This window comes from Hydra vulgaris, chromosome 02 (assembly GCF_038396675.1).
Source record: "Hydra vulgaris chromosome 02, alternate assembly HydraT2T_AEP".
NCBI lineage: Eukaryota > Metazoa > Cnidaria > Hydrozoa > Anthoathecata > Hydridae > Hydra > Hydra vulgaris.
The window spans coordinates 12308373-12327913 of NC_088921.1; the positions used below are offsets into that span (position 1 = coordinate 12308373).

Below are 19541 nucleotides of genomic sequence, written 5' to 3' on the forward strand. Positions count from 1 at the left end.
CATTAAACTCTTTTTTAAATCATTAAACTCTTATCGTTAAATCGTTAAGTCATTAAACTCTTTTTTCAAACAATGTTTTGAGTTTTCGAAAAACGATATGCGTAAATAACTCTTTTTTTAAAAAAATCACGCCATCAAAAAGATAGCATAAAGAAAACATTCTAAAGCAGAAAAAAATGAAGCTCCACTGGAATTGGAGAAAGGAAAAACAAAAAAAAAGGTTTCGAAAACCTTAAAAATTCCTCCAAACACTCATCCTTTTTTTTTTTTTTTTTTTTCTTTTAAATTTTCACAACTACATATTAATTACAAATTTTTTACACTGCAATATTATAAAGAAACTGTACTTCCTAAACAAAAAAAAATATACATTTTACAAAATACCGTTAAGTATAGGAAGCAATAATTAGGTATGCTATGACTTGATAAGAAGGGTTTTGTTGTTGTAGGGAACTCGTAGAAGGCTGAGATTAGTCTTATCATCGAGAACCTTGAGGTATTGCGTACAGCATTCAACTTGGAATATTCCACCAAACACTCTTTCAACCTGGAACAATCTACATTTAACTAACTTTTTACGAATGTGTAAAAGTTTAAAACACATAGTAGTTTTAAAAGTTTGAAACATTTAAAAAGAATAAAATCTAAAGCCTAAATTGCATTTGAGCCTTAGAACTAATATTTGTTTTATGTTTCATTTTGATTCTTTACTTTGATCAGAATATTTAAAAAAAAACTTCTATAATTCGAAAATCTCGATAACTTTTGTTTTTCTCGTAAAAATTTGTTTTATCGTAAAATTTTGTTTTATTGTCAGAGTACAGGCCCGTAGAAATAAAAATTACATGGAGGGGGGGGGGGGATTGCTGGATTAAGAGGCCTCGAAATAGTTTTAAGGATCCTTTCTTTTTTAATAATTTTTCAGTTAATTGTTTCAAAATTATTTATTTAAAAAGTTATTGCGGGGGCAAATGCCCCTGCCCCCCGCCCCCCGGTTGCTACGGGTCTGGTATTAAAATGGTAAATTCTAGAAAATACTTTCGTTATTTTTATTAAAATATTGCCAATAAATATTAGACGCAGTTAAAAGAGGCAGTTGTATAATTTTGAATAAAATCTATTCAATGTTAATTCATATTTTCTTCAAGATTTTTTCAAGATTTTGACTACTTTAATGTTCGTTACCGTAAAAAAATGTTTGAAGTCAATATTAGACAGAAAGATGGCGTCATCAACAAACATAACTATCATTAAGAACCCTTAAAAGATTTCTATAAATGAGAGAGGAAAGTAGGAACTCCAAAAGTCATTTCTAACATATTTTTAGATTAGAAAGATACAATATAAAAATAGTTATAAAATATAAAAATAAAAAAAAGTTCAAAAATCAAAAAAAATTATTTTCTACTTTTTAATAAAAATAAAAATTATACATAATTATAAAGTTGAATTATATAAATGTTATATATGTACATTGAATATATATGTGTAAAACTCATAAATAATGTGCAATAAATCAAAATCAATTGGAAAAAAACTGGACAAACTTTATTCTTTAAATTATGTTTTTATTTTTAGTAAACTTAAAATTTTTGATCTTCATTTTCGACAATAACAGATGGCAAATAAAGTTTTGCTGTAACACCAGCTAAAATTTTTAAGAAATTATATTTAAGTGATTTTTTTTTGTATTGGGGCTACAAATAAGTCTCTGTTTTTTTTTTTGTTTTTGTTTTAAATTTTAAAATATATACGAATGTATAAATACGTGGCGAAGCCTGGGCTTTAAAGCGGTTGAGACAAAGCTTCCCATACACTTTTTTCCAAATTGATTTTAACCGGTTTTGTAACAAGTGGTCAAGCATTTTCATGATGGAAAAATATGTTCTCGTGTCTCGTGGTTACATTTTCTCAAAATTACCCTCTTCAAACAGATAAATTGTGTATGGTAAGGCAGTTACGGATCTAGCATATAAAGATATATATTATATATATATATGTATATATGTATATATATATATATATATATATATATATATATATATATATATATATATATATATATATATATATATATATAGCGTATAAAGTTTGTAACCCCTTCAATTTATGATTACAAACTTTATATGTTCATAGTTTTTGAACGCGAAGAGATAATTTTATGAAACTTAAAATTTATCGATGAATATTTGTTCTCGTGTCTCGTGGTTTCATTTTTTTGATCTTATTTTGCTAATTGCTCTCTCCAAACAGATAAATTTTATTGGGTAGGGGGTATCCATAAATGATGCCGGTAAATTTAAAGGAAGAGGGGTGCTGAAAAGTTAAACAATGTTTGATGATGTGGAGGGGGAGGGTTAAGACCAAAACATATCAGTTTTAAATTAAAAAAAAAAGGTAAATACACATTTTTCATTTTCTTTTAGGAAAGAGGGATGGGAGAGGGGTAACAAAGGCTGACATCATTTTAAAGTGGGTTATGGCCAAAAATTTGTATAAAAAAAAGGAAATGTTATTTAAATTATCTATGGACGGCCCCTAAAGTTTCCAAGTGATTGTATGACCCAATTTGATCTGCATATAAAACATTTAACCCTTCAGATTCTACTAAATAAAAAGATCAAAATCTAATATATTATGTTACAAACTATTATACAAAGGTCAATATAATTTTATCAGAAACAAGCCATTGCAGATTCCAACTAACATGTTAGGGTAAAATAAATGGAAGAAAAATATTATTCAAAAAATGTCTTCAGAGAATAAATATATTAATACTTAAAATTTGAACTTAAAAACGGTCTACGCTAGTTGCTCGGATGTAGTGTTTAGCAAGAGATTTAAGAATCAATTAAATGTTATTAACAAAGGATCAATTTTTAGCATGAAATCAACTAATCAATTCTTAATAAGAATAAATAAACTAAATTCATTATTCAAAAAATAAATTTATTCAAACTTAAAAGATAGGTTTGAAGGAAAAAAACGAATATAAAACTAAAAGTGACAGTGGAAATGAGTGTGGTTTCAGTTCAAAGGATGGACTGGATGCGGAAGATAATGTCGATGACATGGAAATGAAAGTTAATGTCATTGCTACGAAATTAAAGGCGAATGCCCCGCTACGGAAATAAAGACTGTAAAATGTACTTTAAAAAATCTAAAATTGATAATAAATCTGAACATGAAAATGTGAATGTAAATGATTCAATAACATCTTAAATTACAAAAACACAATCGCAGTTAAAAGCCAAGTTTTTTAGGTCATAAGAGTGTATCGTTGTAGTGTTACTTAAATTAAATTTAAATTATGAGTTTCTATTGTTAGGTAATTGTATCAATGTGTTTAACATTGATACAATTGTTTTTATTTATAATACATAATAGTTCAAGTATTGCATGTAGGGTAGATTAGGCTAATATGAGTATCTTGGTAATATGAGCATACTTAAAGATTTCTTAGATGTAAGTAGTGAAGTTAAAGTTGCTTTGTATTTTTTGAATCGACTTTATGTGGTGATAACAGGAATCAGTACAATTAGCGTAAATTTATATGCAGTAATTATCGGCTATCATCTAATTAAAACGCTGTTAAATTTTTTGCATGAATAAATCTGTGGCGCAAAATATTGGTGCTAAAATAATGAAATTTATTTTTTTATAAAGAAAAATATGTTAGCTAAAAATCTAATCCATTTTTGTTTGAAAAATAATGCATAGAAATATTTAGTTTTGACTTTATTTAAAGATGCAATTTTTGTGTAATAGTGAGGAAGCTCAAATTACCCAGTGTTTTTCATTGAAATTACCTAGTTTAAAGTCCTAAAATCGCAGTGGTTTTAATTGCTTTTTGAATAAAAACATAACATAGGAAAAAATTTAAATGATTTAACAATATTAAATATTTTTATGTAATTTGAAATTAAAAAATTTGAACTTTTATCATTCATAGGTTTAAGTTAATAAAATTGAAAAAATAACAAACTAATTTTTTTTTCGTTGCGGAAAACACGTATCCTTCCAACAAAAAGTGGCTTAAAGTTTGATCTTTTAATGATAAGATTTGTTAACAACGAATCATTATATTCCAAAATTTTGTTCTTATTGTCAGGTTGGTATTCTTGCGCATCATATTCTATTGTACTTGCGCAATAGAAAAATTCTTCTAAAAACAATATCATCTAATATGAAATATTAATGCCATCTAATATAAAATGGAGCAATCATGTTCAAGTGGTTACGTGTAAACCTTACGCGTAGCTACTTGAACTGTTTTGTCCCACATTTTGTAACATATTATAATATATGTGTTATCTACTATAACCAAATGATTTAACTATTGCAAAAGAAAAAACCCGATGAAATGCTTTTTGTGATCTTTTAAATGTTCACGCAAAATTAATTGGGGGTTGCAATAATTGAGCCGTAGCGCAATGGTTAGCGCGTTTTGCTCAGAAGCAAGAGATCCCTGGTTCAACGCCTCTTCTTGAAACTTTAAGATTAAACAAAAATATTGTCTAAATGATGTCATTTTCCTCAAAAAGAATGAACAATTAAATCAATAACAGCTTCAAAAAATTTAATTTAAATTTTGACTTGACTTGCATGTACCACTTTTTACTTTTTACTTTTATGTTGATGAAAGGTCTTTCCAGTTTAATGCAAATAATTTGTTTACATTAAGTTTGTATTTAAAGATTTCTCAAGAATATGAGTTAATATTTATAATGTTTTTAGAGTTGTTTATTTTAATGTGTCATACTATTTGGTTTAAAAATAAATTATTTGAAAAAAAACGGTTTATGGAAAACATGTGCACTAATATTTCAAACTTAAAACTAAATTTTTTTATATCGCTTATAATTTAAAGTGTATGGATGTCATCAAATGTTCGCGTTTTACATAAGCATTTGTTGACATCCCCCTCACGCTTTAAATAATAAGCGAAATGACAAAATTGCAAATTTATCAGGATTATTTTGATAATTATCGTCAAAAAGAATTTTTATCTTATGTTTTCTTGCCAAAAAGCATTATTTCAATTAAACATCCGATTAAACAATTACAACAATTTCAGCCAATTAAACAAAACAAACAATTAAACAGCCATGGTGTAAATCTTTTATCTATTAGAATGTCTTAGAAAATTTAGTTTTTAACTTTTTGAATTTTTTTTTTTTTTCATTCTCTGGGTTAAAATCTTTTAACAATTACCAATATTATATTAGTAAGTTTTAATATATTGAATATATTAAAACTTGTTACATAAAATGTTTTATAATTATAAAAATCAAAAATCAAATGTTTTCTTTAAAAACTCTGTTTAATACTTTTTTAAATAAAAAATAAAATTTGTAAAATGTTTTTATTTTATTGCTTAGTTGAATTTTGTCAGGTTACAAGTAGGTAGCAACTACTTAGGTAGAAAGTACATACTTAGAAAGGCCAAGCATAAGTTCAAAGTGGGTAGATTAAAAAGCCTTATGTTGGAAGCACATGAATGTTTTATCATAATTTTTTAAAAATTTTAATTTTGTTGATCTCTATTGCTGATCTTTTTTTTATTTATAGGTTTTGAATATATTTTTGTAATTTTTATATTGTTAAGAAATTTTTTTTATTTAAAACCATGACCAAATCTTCAACCAGACCAATTCCTGATTGTTTTTTTTTCAGTGGTAAGAAGAATATATTTTCAAATCAGCATTCTACTTGTCATAACGCTCTTTTTTTGTAAGTAATTTTTGTTTTTATTTTTCAAGTGTTTAGTTTATTTAATTTGTACTTTCAATATTTCTTTTGATAGCTCACATAAGTTGTGCTAATATTGCCAAATTTCTTGAACGAGACCCTTTGCTAACTGTGACAAGACGCTTTAATTTGAATAAGCCAAACAAAAGAACTCTTGAACAACAGAGTCAAAAAAGTCATAATCTTAAAACTATAGAACCATTATCTCCAGAAACATTTGTAGACATATCTGATACACACCAAAAAGTTGGTAATAAAGATCAAATACCAAAATCATTTGGTAAAGATGTTGATAGTGAGTTTTCGGTTTCATCAGGAGAAGGGAGTACAACTGACACAAGTTTGCAAGTTGTTAATGCTCACAGTGCTCCCATAAAAAATGAAACAAACAAAACTAAAAATAATACATTACAAAATAAAGACATTTTACAAATAACAAAAAAAACTTCTATTTCTAAAGTGAATAATAACTTAAATGAAAAAAGTGAAATTAATCAAATGAATTTAAACCATGCAATGCTAGATAACTTTCTTACTTTATTTCGGCGATCTGTAATCTTAAAAATGGGTCAGTACTTTTTTTTTTAAATCATATTTTTGCAACATTATATTATTTTTTTATTTTTACCTTAAAATATTTAATGATTCTTAATATGTTATTTACATTTTTGTTTAGGCCATGCTCATAAAAACACTAATAGCAAATCTTCTAAAAATAAATCAGGTAAGAAAAAAACCCTAGAAGTTTTCGTTCATTTTTTTACTAAAGTGTTTAAAGATAAACTTGGGCGCTACTGCAATTTCTCCCCCCCCCCCCTTTTTTTTATTGCTGATTATGATAGAGACTTTGCTGATTAAGAATCTTATAAAAACATAGGTCTGAAAACCAACAAAAAGTGCTCTAATTCGCTGTTGAAGTTTAAAAAATTAAACTAAAAAACGCTAATATTTGCTATCTTTTTAAAACGTTTTACCTCAAAGTTTACATTTTGAAATCAATCGCTCAGAAAATCTTTTTTTGATTACGCAACCCGGTTTTTATTGTCGTCAAAATTAAATTATATTCAAGTTAAATTAAAAAGTTTTGTTATATTATATATATTTTATATATTTTTAATTATTTTTTTAAAAATTAATTTAAGTTTTTGCTTTTTAAATGTACATAAATCGACTGACAAATAGGGATTGGCGCAATTAAATGTACATGCATTGACTGAAAAATAGAGATTGGCGCGATTGAATGTAGATACATCGACTGACAAATATGGATTGGCACAACTAAATGCACATACATCGACTGACAGATAGGGACTGGCACAACTAAATGCACATACATCGACTGATAAATAGGGATTGGCGCGATTAAACATACATGATTTGAGACAGGGCACAGTGGGTTAGAAGCTGGCAAAACCATACAAAAAAGTTTTTAAATTTTGAAATTTTGAAAAAGGCAAATTTTGCTCAATATATTAATAAGCCAGAAATTATATTTTATTAAAAAATAATTTTTCAATAAAATGCCATATTTGTTGTTTAAATATTTCCTTAAATACTTTTTATCAATAACAACAAAAAAGTGTGAAAATTTTATTTTTTTACATCTTTTGAAAACTTTAATTTCTTATTTTAAAGAAGTTTAAGTTTATTTTTTAACTTATAAATGACTTACATAGTATTATGTTAATATTTAAATCACATAAAAAATAAAACATTTTTTGCATTTTATATAAATATTTTCAACAACGCAAACATCAATAATTTTGAGTTATAAGTTTTTATTTTTTTTTAAAATATCATTTAAAACCATCGGATCAACCTGTATCAACCGCTTAAAATGATATATAATTGAATACCAATATGACAGTGAACTTGTGGTATAAAAATTGGCTGCCTATAGCTGCCTAAACGAATACACTTTTAAATTCAATTAACTACGTCCACGTTTCTTGTTAATGCGTTTTTGATTGGTAACAAAAAATTTAAGAAGATTTGAAATTTAAAAACTGTTTGACTTTATGATAATTTTTATTAAAGACATAAGTTTAAAATTAAATATTTTTGTATTTTTTAATTGCTTTCCAGTAACTTCCTCGTATTTGCTCAATGAACATTTAGATCGCATTGAAACCATTATTCCTAATTTTTTATGCTACCGTTTTAAAGTAATAAAAACTCAGAGACTGATAAAATATGAATTATATACTTCTACGTAGTACAAGTTTGGGACATAATATTTATTATTTATTTTATAATTTCCGAAAACAATAAAATTATATGTAATTGATAAAAAACACGATAACAACCAATGAGAAATAAAGGAAAGGAACTGATTTTCACAGTTACTGCTCGTAAAAAAATTACTTTATTAAAAACATTTTAAATTACTTTCTTTCAAATTAAAAGTATTTTATTGAACAGACAATCTCTTAAAAATGGATAGGAGATGTCTTATGAATTATATAATGGAAAATAATTTACTGCAAAATGATGATTTACATGCAAAGATTTTGAGTTTTGTTTCCCAAAGCAATTTTGAAGAATCTAATGATAACTTGTCAATTATTTCGAAATTCATTTACCAAGCTAAAAAATAGTGGAAAAAATTGAATTGAACAAGTGCAGTATTTGAAAAAAGATATAAAGTTTGGTTAAACCAAACTATATTTTACTGTAAAAAAAAAAAAAACGAAACAAAAACCTGTGGTATGTTTACTTTAACTATGTGTAAATTTATTATAATGTGTATAATTTATTTGTATTATTATTACGACGATTCAATAATTGATAAAATAATATTATACTTTAAGGTGGACGCCCTTCGATTTTGTTTAAAGATGCGTCTGTGAGAACTAAAGATCGCATAATGAAAGAGTTTTTGAGTAAATATAATTTAAACGAACTTTTATATGCAGCAAGTAAAAGTTTGAAAAGGGATAAAAGGTTTATAGAAGCAAAAGTGGTTAAAAAAATATACAACAAAGAATTATCGACAGAATCACTTACTTCAGAATAATCATTAGCGCTAGTCTTAGATGCTAATTTATCCAAAGAAACTTATCAGCATTTAAGAAACAATGCTCTTCCATTCAGCTCTCTATACCCATCCTATCATATTGTAAAAGAGGCTAAAAATAAATGCTACCCTGAAAACATTCAGGTCAGTGACTACTCTGCAGAGGTTCCATTACAAGCTCTTCTTTTTCATACTGCATCAAGAATATGTTCAGCTTATAGTGTTGTGTTAAATTCACCTGTGCTTAAAGATTGTACTAAACTATTTATAATATACAATGCTGGTTTTGATGGTGCAACAGGACAATCTGTTTATAAACAACTGTCAGATGTTTCTAGTGAACTTCATACAGATGAATCACTTTTCATAACTTGCTTGGTTCCTCTAGAACTTTATTGTTTCAAAGATGACAAAAAACAGGTTGTTTGGAGAAATCCGAAACCATCGTCAACTAATTACTGCAGACCTCTGAGATTTAAATATAGAAAAGAATCAAATGAAGTAATTCTTGCAGAATATGAGTCAATTATGGCTTTTATTAAAGAGATAACATTATCTGTTGTACCTGTTTCATTGGAGGACGGTACAACAAAGGAAGTTGAAATACAACATATTGTAAATTTAACAATGATAGATGGAAAAATTCAAACTATTATTTCCACAGCAACCAACTCATACCAATGCTGTTCAGTGTGTGGTGCATCTTCAATTGAAATGAACAATTTATCTTTAGTTGTTCAAAAAAAAACTTTAGAAGGCAATATAAAACATGGCGTTTCAACTTTGCATGCTTGGATAAGGTTTTTAGAATGTATGCTCCATATCTCTTATAAGATGCCGATTATGAAGTGGCAGGCTAGAAATCAAGACGAAAAAAATATTTTTAAACTGAGAAAGCTTAAAGTCTGTGCTGAATTTCCAACAAGGATAGGTCTTGTCATAGACCAACCGAGAATAGGTGGGGCAGGTACATCAAACGATGGCAACACAGCTAGGCGATTTTTTCAGCAATACGATGTCTCAGCTAGTATAATGAACATCGATGTAGATCTTATGAAAAGGCTTCATATTATTCTGGCCACAATATCAAGTGGTTATGAAATTAACTCATCCAAATTTAAAACATTCTGTTGGGAAACTGCTTCGCTCTATGTATTCCTGTACCCTTGGTATCCTATGACCCAAACACTTCATAAGATTTTGTTTCATGGCTATGTAGTCATAGAGCTATTTACTCTTCCATTATGTTTTCTGAATGTTATTATGTTTTCTGGTATGTTTTCTGAAAAGGCTCAAGAGGCTACCAATAAGGTTTTTAAGATTTTTAGTGAAAATTTTACAAGAAAATGCAATCGGAAAAAAAACAATATAGACCTTTTTCATCGCCTTTTATGTGCATCTGATCCTTTAATTTGCACATTAAGAAAGAAGATACATAACAAAAAAAAAGTCTACCATCTGGTGTACTTGAACTATTGCAAGAGCCAACGATAGAATACTCTGCGTAAAACATAAATTTAAATAATATCCTTGTTGTTAATTTTGTTGGGTAAAAACGGAATTTTTTATAAATGGAAAATAAATGAGTTTTTTAATAATTTGCGTAATTATGTAATAAAATTTGAAGTTTTTAAAAAACAAATGTTATTTTTTCCACAAATTATGTTTTTCAATATAATAAATTGTTTCTAATTAAAAAAAATAAAAAAATTTTGGTTTTAGAGGTTTTAGCTAGAAAATGTCACTTTTGACCACTGTGCAGGGTTAGGGTATGGACCAGAGATAAATTAGAAAATAATGCGCTCAGCATTTTTCAAAAGTTTTGCTTTACATTTTTGATAGAAACCAGGCTTTTTTACATTTATCGTTGAAAAGAATTTTATTTATAACCGAGTATGAAAAAATGGCGAAAATTAGCGTAATTTTAGTGTAATTTTTTAAACTTCAACAGCAAATTAGAGCACTTTTTGTTGGTTTTCCGACCTATGTTTTTATACTATTCTTAATCAGCATAAAATTCTCTATCATAATCAGCAATAAAAATAAATAAAAAGGGAGGGGGGGAGAGAAACTGCAGTAGCGCCCAATTGTTTTTAGGAAAAATATTTAAAAAAAAAATTGTTAATTATAAATGCTTTTTTTTTATAAATAATTTTATAAAAATTAAAATGAATTTTTACATGCTTTTACGAAATTATAAAAAAAATGTTGAAATAATGGTTATAAAAAAGAAGAACATTTACTGAATTTTTTTTTTTTAGAAAAAACGACTAAATTAAAGACAATTAATCATAAACACTTTTTACAGCAAAGTAAAAAAGTAGATAAAGAAAAGCTTTTATCAAAGTCAAGTGATCCCAGTGGAGTTGGTGATAAAGCAACTAAAAAACAAGGTAAGGATGTTTATATATTTTTTTCTATTTAATCGTTCAGTTAAAAATACAATAAAAGTTTTATTTATTTGAAGGTATGGTTTAATGATAATTATTTTATTTGTGCGGTGTTAACCATGGCTAATAAAATTATAATGAGGAAAATATTTTGTTATAAAAAATTTTTTTTTGTTGTAAAGGATTAACTGCAATAATAAAAATAAAACAACTTAAAAAAAATATATATATATATATATATATATATATATATATATATATATATATATATATATATATATATATATATATATGCCGCATATATATATACTTAGGTCGTTAGGAAAGTTCGTAGAACTCCCCTATGAAAAAAAAAGACTTTTTTTTAATTTTATTTTATTAAATGTTCAAAATAATGTCTATCATTATCTATACAAAGTTGTATCCTTTCAAGCCACTTGTCAAACGTTTTTTTATACTCTTCTTTGGGTATACTTTGAAGTAGCTTCGTAATGGGAGTTTTTTTACTTTCGATGTCAGTATCGTCATCAAGATTTTTTTTTATCAAGTTGAATAGCCAATAATCGGATGGAGCTATGTCTGGTAAGTATGGTGGGTGGCGAATTATTGTAATTCCAGCTTGGCTTAGACAATTTGTAACTGTTTGAGTTACATGGGATTGAGCATTATCATGGAGAAGTTTGAAATTTTGAGTGCCTGTTTTAGGTCTTTGTTTATTTATTTCGCATATAAGAGGTTTCAAACAATTTTTATATATAATATTTGCTAGTAATGGTGTCTCCCTTTTTAATATAACCCAAATGAATAACACCTGTTGTTTGAAGAAGTAACCTGTTGCATCTTATTATAGTTCTTGGACTTTCACCTTCACCGACCCAACTAGTGTTAGCTGACTTGTGTCCAACTTGTCTCAAATAAAACCACGACTCATTCCCTGTAATAATATCACATAGTCTCCATGGGCTGTTTCCGAAAAGGGCTAAATTTTCTAGACATGCCTAAACTTTATTCTTGCAATTTTGATCTATTAACTTGTGGGGTATCCAACGTGATGTTAATTTTCTTTTTTTAAGTTTGATGAAGATGATTTCGTTGATTGTAAAACGATTAATCTATGTCAGGGCTTCAATTATATCATGTGTTGCATGTGGATTTTCTTCAATAATGGCTCGCACACAATCAATATTCTCAGCTGTATATGTGGTTTGAGGGTGCCCTGAGCAAGGATCATCTTCGAGACTCTCTCTCTACCATCTTTAAATAAAGTAGCCCACTTGGCAACTGTACTATATTTTGGAGCTTGGTCACCATGAACTAAAACCAATTCATTGTTTATGGCTTGTGATGAAACTCCAAGTAGAGCATATAGTAGTATATATTTGTTACATCAAGAGTAAAAATAATTGACTAAGTACAAATCATTGATTGTCAGATTACAGTTAGTTTTTGTAAAGCTCATATTGCAACTTTTAATAAGGAAGCTGCAAGTTGAGTAACATTAGAGCTTATTGAGGCTCGCTTTAAAACTGTTGACAGTTGGAGGACCGATTACTTTATCTGGTAACATGTTCTATGCATTGGCAATACAATTGTTAAAAAAGTGGAAAGGAGCTAAAATGTAGCTGTACTTTTCACAGTGAAGTCTTTCTCTGTGATTTGCTCTTGGTGGAATAATTTTATGTTTTTGGATGAGGTCACCTCGTTTACAATGTTCAATTAAAGAAGATAGGCCAAGTTGTAAACATATGAATTTATAGTCTAACTTTTCCAGTTTGTCTGGGATTTTTGTGGCTCTGCCCTGTATTAATTCAATAGTTTGTTCATCCTTCACCAAATGAGGTTCCAAGCTGGAATTTGCAAAATCAAGTAAAGGGCGAATATAGGTGGAGTAGAGTTGTTTTCATAAAGAAGCATCACGAAATTGGAAAGTGTGTTTTAGGATGCCTAGCATTTAATTTGCTTTACATGAGGCAATGATGGATTGGGTTTCTACTTTAAGATCATTGGTAATTTGAAGTCACGCTCAGAGGTGGTTGCTTCCAATGTAGTTCCAGTCGTTATTGAACAAGGGCCTAATTCCTCCATTGAGTACTTGAAAGGAGTTAATTTTTTGGCCAAAGTGACCTTGCATTTCTTTGCGTTTAGCTCCATGAGGCAAGATTAAGTCCAATGAACAATTTGGTCAATATCTGATTGGAGTTGAAGTTGAGCAGCAAGTGAGTTGACAATGTTTAAGATTTTAGTGTCATCAGCGTAGATATTTCAACTGTTTTCTTTGCTTATTACATCTGACAGATCATTGATGAAAATGACAAATAAAATTGGACCCAAGACTGATCCTTGCGGAACTCCACTTGTCACAGGTAACCAATTTGATTGAGTGTATTGAGTGTCACCAAGGATGACTTGTTGAAACCTGTTGAGTAGAAAAAAGCTTTTGTCTAATTGAGAAGATTGCCTTCGATTCCATACATTTTTAATTTGTAAAGCATTCATTGATGTGGGATATCAACTGGTAGCTTTCTGGCTATATTTCCAGTCAAGAAGTCCATTGTTTCAAGGAGATTTGTAATGCTTGCTTTTTTCTCTAAAAATCCATGTTGACTATTTGATAAAAGATTGTTTGATTTTAGATGCTGCATGATTGCCTACTTAACTAGTTTCTCTATTATTTTACACGGAATCGAGGTGAGGGATATTGGTCTGTAGTTTGATGGATCAATTCTGGAGCGAGGGATTAATTGAAGACAACATTCATTGTATTTGTTGAGCCAAAGTTGGTAACATTGTTTTATGTGTAAGTCCTTAAAAATAGATGACCAGTCAACCTGGAATTGAATTCTTTGTTGATTTTATTCGTTGTTACCAAGCTTGTATATAAATTTAGAGCTGTTGAAATGTGATAATTTTACGCTGGAAGCCAGTTTGTAATGCCATGTGATAGAGCAATGATATTGATCAGACGAACCAAGTGGAGGACCCATGTTGATTTCGCTAGCACGATATGGAGAGTCATTTGGTGAAGATGACAATCTTGAAAAAGAGAGACAAATGAAGAACTGAGACCAATTTTACTAGAGGAAAAGACTAAATTGGAAGTCCAAGTAATCTCTGGGAAATTGAAATCTCCGGCAATGATGATACCATTGTATATTTTGGTTGATACTAAAGTTTTTGCATGGAAAATAGGACTTGAAATCTCTGAGTAGGCTTTGATACCTGAGGATGGAGGTCTATGAATGCAGCCAAGGAGCAGAGTTTCATTCAGAAACTTTAGTTCGACCAGTTTTATGTAATTTTTATTGCATTATTATTTCTTTATTATTTCTTCTTTTTTACAAAATGGCTACTTAGATTTCCTTGATGGTTCTTTATAAAATTAGCGTGCAAACCCCTAGAAATTTTAGGTTCATTGGAATGATGAGTTATTAAAAAAAAAAAGCAGCGCTAGATTGTCTGATGTTGCATCAAAGTGTTTAAAAATTAAAATGACAAGCTTTTATCAAACATTTGAAAAAATGGTTTGAAACAAGAAGGCATTGGCACTTCATGGATACCTACTCTATTTAGATAAGTAAAAACTATGAATTTACTGATACTATATTTTAAAGTGTGTCAAATTACTTTCAACAGAATATCACAAAAATCAGGCCTAGCTAACCAAAAAAAACTTTCAGCAACATCTACTAGAGTCAAAGTAGCAAAGAGCTAAGTGTGGCTACAGCAATGAAGCTGAGGAAAAAAGAAAAAAGGTTTCAGCTGCCAGAAATTTTGATTTCATATCCAAAACAAGGTACAATTTTGAAAAAGACACAAAAGTCATTTCTCAAACAACCAGCATCATTGTTGGCAGAAAAAGCACTTGCATAGTTAATGCTAATCTCTCCACTCATCAGTTCTAACGAATTTGTTGGTACTGACAAGTACCAAATAAGCTATTAACTTAATTTGCAATTTTCTACTGATAATTGTTCTGAATAGTAATGAATAAAATCTTTGTGTAGTAAGGGTTCCTCTATTTGGTTTGAGATGATTTTATTGTTTGTGTATATAGCTACACATCCTCCAATTTGGTTGCGACGGTCTGAACGATAGAGGTTGTAGTTCGGAAGAGAGCGAATTGATTGGTCATTGAACTATGTCTCAGTGATAATAATAATATCAAAAGAGTTGTTTTTTGCAAGTAAGGACAGTTCGTTGAATTTTATTGGATTGAGGGAGGTTGCATTGGTGCAGAAGCACGAAAGAAGAGATAATTTAATGGAAGAGCTAGCCTTGTTAAAGAATGTTGAACTAGTGAGATGCTGAAAGTGACTGAATGGCTTCAGAAGCTGATTTCCATTTAAAGAATGGGTTCCTCTCTCTTCCATTGATTTTGATTGTTTTGTGTCAATGCATTTTATTTTTTCACTGCGGATGACAAATCGAAAGGGTTTGTCAAGTAAATCTTTTGCAAATAATTCTGCATTTTAGGTAGCATGCTTTTTGTTTAAGTTATTGAATGTTTCTTGTTCGAGAGGTGTACAGTCTGGGTGAATGTAGACAGATTTTAATTGGTCTATTGAGGCAAGTCGCTTTGCATTAGATAAGAGATCGTTGAGGTGCTCATTTGAGTCAAACTCAATGATGATCAATTTATTTGGTTCAGCTGCTATTGTAGTTAAACTGGTGGTATTGTTGATCTTTTTTTGTAAAATACCCAACAACTTTAAAAGCACATTATAGTTACGTTTTTTGAGCATACTTTAAACTGAAATTTGCCTCTGATTATTGACAGAGGATTTTGGAAGACCAGCAACTATAGCTCTTTTTGATTACGTTTCTACAATTTTGGCATTTTCGTTGACTGCTGTGAAAATTGCTTTATTGGCTTCTGAACTGTGCTTAACTGCGCTTGGCCAGTTAAGAGTTGTGGTCAAGCTCGGAGATGCTGACTTTGGCTGTTGAAAAAGATTTGCTTTTAAAGTAATATTTTCATTTTCAAGAACAGATACACGGGTGAGAAGTATGCTGACTGTGGCTATTAGTTGTGGTATTGTAGTACCAAGCTTTTGAGAAGCAGCTGAATGGGTTACCTTGACCTAGGCCTGGCCAATTGATAGATAGAGCTGCAAGTTGGTTGGTTAAATAAGGTGTGCTCATTATCACCAATGGTTGTTTAAAATAAAAGTATTTTGTTTAAATTAACAAATATTGTTATACTTAATTTTTTTTTATGTAGGCATGTTTTTTTTATAATAAATTTAAATATAATTTGTTTATTTAAATATAATTTGATTGAAACTATTTTTCCTTGTCTTTCGAAAAATCTTTTGAAAGTTACTTTAAATTACGAATAAGTTATATTAAATCTTTTGTTGCAACGGAATGAATTTAATTGTATTATTTTTGTTTCCATTTTTACAAAGAATTGTTTAAAACTTTTTTTTTTTTAACTTGACTTACTAATCAGAGCATAAAATGATTAAAAATTACTATTTTAAATAGACTAAAATAATTTTTTAAACAATTTTTCTTTCTTTTTTGAAACTTTTTCGAAAAAATAAATGTTTACACAATTTAAAAATAATGTACATAACACTTTTTAATAATTTAAATAAAGTTTGTTCATTCATTAAACAATCGTTAGAAGTAATTTGTGAAAGTGTTTTGCGTAACTTTAATAAAACGTTTCAAAAGATAAATTTTAAGTAATTTATTTTAAATGCAATTAAAAATGTAACAAAATAAAATTTTCACTTCAATTTTGAGTTTTATTTTAGTGCTTATATATTTTCTTTTTTGTAAGGAATTTTTTTTTTTTCATTATTATTATTTTTTTAATTTTCTTCCTAGTTTACGTTGTTTAAAAATTATCTAAACATGTTGTGGTCAAGTTGTCAAAAAAATAAAATCATTTGCGTTGTCAGCAATAGCGCGTGATCACATGCCATTCGTGTCCAACCCTGTATATATATATATATATATATATATATATATATATATATATATATATATATATATATATATATATCGAAACCTGAGTTTCGATACCAAATAAACATTTATTTTTTGAATTGCAATAAGGATATAAAAATATTGCAAAAATGCGTACAAAGATCGAAGTAAAAGACAGATACGCGGCTCTTGTTAAAAGAAGAAGGCTATAGCATCAGACAAATAGCAGAAAAGCTCGGAAGGTCTCACTCTTGCATTATTAACATAATTCAACAATACAAAGAGACCCAGTCAATTAATGATCGTCATGTTCGCTCGTTAGTGAGATTAATGAAAGAAAACAGACAAGCATCATCTACAGACTTGTCTACGAAATGGACACTGTCAAATGGTCTGAAAGCAAGCCCTAGAACTGTGCAAAGGGTCTTCCACAATTTAAATTATTTATGGCGTGCTGCTGCAAAAAAACCACGCTTAAATAAAAAACAAAAATTTGCCAAGAAAGAGTGGTGCAAACTACATAAAAATTGGTCAACAGATCAGTGGTGCCGTGTGGTCTTTAGTGATGAAATGAACGTTGAGGTAGACAACAGAAAAGGTTGCATAATGTTGCGTAGACTTCCAAGCGAACGGTTCGATGAATCATGCATTTTGAAACGAACAAAACAAGGCAGTGGTTCAATAAGCATTTGGGCCTGTATGAGTGCCTGTGGAGTTGGCGTTTTTCATTTATTCGATGGTAGACTCAACAAAGAAAGGTACATCGAAATTTTGGAAAACTCGCTTATTCCTAGCATTGATTTATGGCAGCCGCAAGATGGATTTATTTTCCAGCAAGATAATTTGCCGTGTCATAAAGCGCATGTTGTTAGCGATTGGTTCAATTCTAATAAAATTCAAGTGCTTCCATGGCCTGCCAATAGTCCAGACTTGAATCCAATAGAGAATTTATGGTCGTGGCTTGATCACAAGCTTGGTAAATAACAACTTTACAATTTGGAATATTTGAAATCTTCTATCTCTCATCATTTAAAAAATGTGCCTGATGAAGTAATCAAAACTTTAATGAATTCAATGCCAGAACGAGTACAAGAGTGTTTGAAAACAAATGGAGGAACAACACGTTTCTAAATTATTTTTTTATTGCTTTTTGAAATATTTTTGAAACTAGTCTTAAAATTTTGTCCAATTTTTTTTCCCATTTATATTTTTTACTAGTCCGTTTTTTAATTTTTTAACATTATTTTGTAAAAAAATTATAAATTCTTTTATAATAAATATAAAATACAATAAAAATTCTTCCTAAAAATGTTTTTCTTTTTTTGATACCTTTTTCCAAAATAAAATTATACTAAGGTCTTTAATTTTTGGCCACCGCCAAATACATATTATAATGGTCTTTAATTTTTAATTATAATAATTATAATGGTCTTTAATTTTTGGCCACCGCTGTATACATATTTAAATATATATATTTAAATATGTATACAGCGGTGGCCAAAAATTATATATGTATACATATTTAAATATATATATATATATATATATATATATATATATATATATATATATATATATATATATATATATATATATATATATATATATACATACACTTAAATATATATGTATATATATAAACTCTTAACTGGTTGTCAAAAAGTTTTTCTGTATTTTGTTGACAAAAAGTAAAAATTAAAATGCAAGACCGGAATTTTTTTTTTTATTAATTGATAGACTGCCTGCCCCAATCAAACCCTCAGTCGATGTAGCAGCACTCCCTTGCGAGTCAGGCTAAAAGATAGTAGATGTAGCAGCACTCCGTTGTGAGTCAGGCTATTTTTCAGTCGATGTAGTAGCACTTTGTTGCGATATAAGATAGTCGATATAGCATACTATAAGATAGTCTATATAGCAATACTCTGCGCATGATTTACAGTAAAAAAAATAAAAATAAAAACATTTTTTATATTGCTAAAAACATTCAGAATGTTTTAAAAACATTCGGAATGTTTTAAAAACATTCAGAATGTTTTAAAAACATTCAGAATGTTTTAAAAACATTCAGAATGTTTTTAAAAACATTCTGGTCAATTAAATTTGCGTTTTTGCGTGTTTTTTTTTAAACGAATAATTTGTAATTAAATTAATGGTTTTTTCTTTCTGTTATTGGACGAAAGTCAAAAGTAATTAAAAGTGACGTATTTGTTGGTATAAGAATGATTTTTTTTCTTCCGTACTGCCAAATGCAACAAACTAGAGAACTATATGTATATATATATATATATATATATATATATATATATATATATATATTTATATATATATATATTTATATATATATATATATATATATATATATATATATATATATATATATATATATGTATATATATATATATATGTATATATATATATATGTATATATATATATATATATATATATG

The 19541-nt window shown here is 28.3% G+C and overlaps 1 protein-coding gene across 1 annotated transcript in view; it reads left to right on the top strand.

Annotated features, from left to right (window-relative positions):
- The first annotated feature begins 5208 nt into the window (after positions 1-5208).
- LOC100214108 (homeobox-like protein HDP1) overlaps positions 5209-19541 on the top strand; it is a 29153-nt gene continuing 14820 nt past the window's right edge. Inside the window, exons 1-5 of the mRNA XM_065790153.1 lie at positions 5209-5227; positions 5677-5733; positions 5807-6319; positions 6428-6475; positions 11029-11160. Of these exons, the coding sequence (XP_065646225.1) occupies position 5227; positions 5677-5733; positions 5807-6319; positions 6428-6475; positions 11029-11160 (751 nt within the window). The 5' untranslated portion in view covers positions 5209-5226. The remainder of the gene's footprint in view (positions 5228-5676; positions 5734-5806; positions 6320-6427; positions 6476-11028; positions 11161-19541) is intronic.